General features: G+C 40.4%; 1 protein-coding gene across 9 annotated transcripts in view; it reads left to right on the top strand.

Moving 5' to 3' along the window:
- The window catches only part of LOC116850353 (retinol-binding protein pinta-like), a 74,559-nt gene that overhangs the window by 62,315 nt on the left and 8,810 nt on the right, over positions 1-3,434 (top strand). The window contains exon 8 of one of the 9 annotated variants that reach the window (XM_032828557.1): positions 1,680-2,238. The exons of the other annotated variants lie outside the window; for them this stretch is intronic. Within the exon in view, the coding sequence (XP_032684448.1) occupies positions 1,680-1,732 (53 nt within the window). The 3' untranslated portion in view covers positions 1,733-2,238. Of the gene's footprint in view, positions 1-1,679; positions 2,239-3,434 lie in introns of those variants that run through there. 9 annotated transcript variants of the gene reach the window in all.

Below are 3,434 nucleotides of genomic sequence, written 5' to 3'. Positions count from 1 at the left end.
ACGTCAAGCGAAAACGGTCGTGGTCGAAACGCGGTGAGCCGGCGCAAACGGTGGCCAAGCCAGGATTGACGGTCAGGAAGGCTTTGCTGTGTGTTTGGTGGGATTGGCAGGGAATCATTCACTATGAGCTGCTCCCCTATGGCCAAACTCTTAATTCGGACCTGTACTGTCAACAATTGGACCGTCTTAAGGAATCAATCGCCCAGAAGCGGCCAGCTTTGGTCAATAGGAGAGGAATTGTGTTCCATCAGGACACACGCCTGGCCACACACATCGATAGTGACTCGCCAGAAGCTCCGGGAGCTTGGTTGGGAGGTTCTTATGCATTCACCTTATAGTCCGGACCTGGTACCAAGTGATTACCTCCTGTTCCTGTCTATGGCGAATGATTTTGCTGGTGAAAAATTCGCCTCAAGAGAAGCTTGTGAAAATCGACTGTCCCAGTTTTTTGCCAATAAGGACAAGGGTTTCTATGAGAGAAGCATAATGGAATTACCTTCAAAATGGCAACAAGTTATCGAAGAAAACGGTACATATTTGACCTAAATCGGATCATTTTAACTATGCTAAATAAAGCCTTCAATTTCATGCAAAAATAATGAATTTCTTTTTACTATACTTTATATTATACCTTATAATATATATATATATATATATATATATATATATATATATATATATACAGGGTGTCCCATTTTAAATTAGGTACCTGAATATCTCGTCAGGGGAGCCACCAATCCGAAAATAACCCTTACAAAAGTTGTTGGGTTCGGAGGTGGATATCGGATGGTGACCTTCAATTTCACCTTGACCTTCAAGGTCATTTGAAGGTTAAATCAAATTTTTGAAGTAGAAACTTTAAAGTTATGTTAAGAGTCGAAATAACCTTTAAATACTATTTCAAGTTCGAACCGCTTACAAGTCTAGTATCACCTGAAAACCAAAATTGATTGTGGTTTGTTTTTTAAGATATTTGAATTAATAGTCATTCGTATAAAATAAAATTGTTCACACCAGAACCTGCGTCGTCACCGACATAATACATACATCGATGTCCAGGGCGCACGGCGAGGACGTAGCAGAATGGATTACATCTTTTTTTCAACTTTTTTTTTCTTACAACTTCTGTAAGGGTTATTTGAATTGGTGGCTCCCCGACAAGATATGTATTCAGGTGCGTAATTTCAAATATTTTGTCCTTGAAATAACCTCTGAAGGTCATTCCAATGAAGAGTCTCAAGTGCTCATCTAAACGTAAAATTTTGCGCTCTTTCCGAATCCGTGGTCAAAAATAGGGGTTTCTATTTAAAAATTCGATTTGACCTTTAAATAAAGGTCAAGGTCAAGGTGAAATTGAAAATCACTATTCCATGTCCCCCTTCGAACCCAACAATTTTTGTAAGGGTTATTTTCGGATTGGTGGCTTCCCTGACGAGATATTCGGGTGCGTAATTTAAAATGGGACACTGTATATACACATATATATATATACAGGGTGTTAGTTAAATATGTTGCCATACTCAATAGAGCGATTCTTTGATTTATTTCAAGTAAAAAAGTTCATATAAACATGTGTCTTAAACGGCTTAGTTTCTGAAATAAAAAAAATTTAAACATGTTATAATAATTTGATTCGTTTAGAACAGTTTTCTCTAGTACTGGTGTTCTAACTGTCATAGGCTTTCCAAGATCAACAGTATTCCTTACAAAAGAACTCTTTTCTCAAAGATAGCGGTGAATGTTCGCAAATGTTTTACGACATGGTAAATTGCGTTGGGGATATCTTTCTGTATAAATATGTCTTGCCTCACGTGAGTTACCATTTACAAGACCGTAGGTAAAGTGCATATCTGCTATTTCAAAATTTATAAACTTAGGCATGATGAAATCGATTTTGATGAACTGAAACAATTTGGCCCGAAAACGTATGCACAATCCATATAGGGTTTGCCGGACTTACAATAAACCAAAGGTTCTGCCGGAGTTATGGCACTTATCTAGCAGTTGGAGTCGCTTGACCGAGGCGGTGAGCACCCTACCTCTGGTTCCCTTACCTCCTAGAGTGGATATTAAGTATGAGACGCTACATCCGGGGCGATGAGCGCACCTTCCTGGTCGCAGCGATCTCATGCGTGTTGATTTATGCCAGCGAGGATTCGGGATCGGCGATCGTACTCGTGAGAGTATGAACGCCGCGGGACTATGTCTTATCTAGTGTGCGCCTTTTATACAAGGTGCGGCGCCAAAATCCGGACAAATTATACATTTTTTCTAAACATATTTTTTATTGCAACAACGAAAAGGTTTACAAAATTTTTTTAACCACGTTGTTTGTAAGGCTATAAAGAACACATTTACTCAATATATCACCCACTTGCTTGAATGACCGCCTCCATTCTCAGTTTGAAGCGTGCGCAGGCGCGTTTTAATGTGTCACGATCCATATCGGTGAATGCCGCTTCAATAGCGGCTCTCAATGATGCGACGTTTGGATGTCTGGACTTGTTCGTGACCCTTTCAACTACGCTCCATACATAGAAGTTCAAAGGATTCACATCTAGGCTGTTGGGAGGCCAGAATTCTTTCGACCAAAACATGTCGACGTTGTCCGACAACCAATTTTGCACCAAATGACTTGTGTGGGTGGGCGCACCGTCCTGTTGGAGAACATACGGCTTTCAGACGACATAGTTTCCATCCACGGTTTCACTACATTTGTCAGAACACGCAAATAAACTTCTTTTGTGACATTTTCCTCTTTGTTAAAGAAATGCGGTGGTATGACATCACCCTCACTGGATACAACACCTAATACGTAAACATTTGCCGGAAAAAACCTTCGTTGGACTTGTTCGACTCATTGTACTTTGCGATGACATCATACACAGTCGATCTCGGGTACCCGAAGAACCGAATGATTTCTGTCGCCGAGCGCCCAGCGCGAACACTTTCGATAATCGCGGCTCTTCGGTTATACTCCGCACTTGGTTTCAACATTGGGACTATTTCGAGGTTATGATGGTTTAGTACATACGTCAAGCCATTTGAACGCTAATCGCGACATCTACCAGTGGTATAGAACGGCGAGAATTTCAAATTGAATTTTGTCCGGATTTTGGCGCCGTACCCTGTACTCGGCGGCTCTCGATTTCGGCACATACGCCGTTCCCCCACGTGAGGGAGTACTCGGCGGCGTCGCGAGTCGGCGGCGGTTTTGCCTTATTTATTTGGCGCTTTGCGCCTACTATATGACCTGACTGGTGTTCGGTCGGGTCGTCGTAACGAGGAGAAAATGTCTCGTCACAAAACTAAATATTTATATATTTAATATATTTACATATATATTAAATATAACTAAATATTTTATATAATATTTATAGTAAACAAAAAATAAATATTTGTAGTAATATTTTGTGTATGTGTAAATATTTCTG

This window comes from Odontomachus brunneus, unplaced genomic scaffold (assembly GCF_010583005.1).
Source record: "Odontomachus brunneus isolate Ranch 3 - 2012 unplaced genomic scaffold, Obru_v1 Obru_scaffold_143, whole genome shotgun sequence".
Taxonomy (NCBI): Eukaryota; Metazoa; Arthropoda; class Insecta; order Hymenoptera; family Formicidae; genus Odontomachus; species Odontomachus brunneus.
The sequence above is the reverse complement of the archived record's forward strand: the minus strand, read 5'-3'. Positions and strand labels throughout refer to the sequence as shown.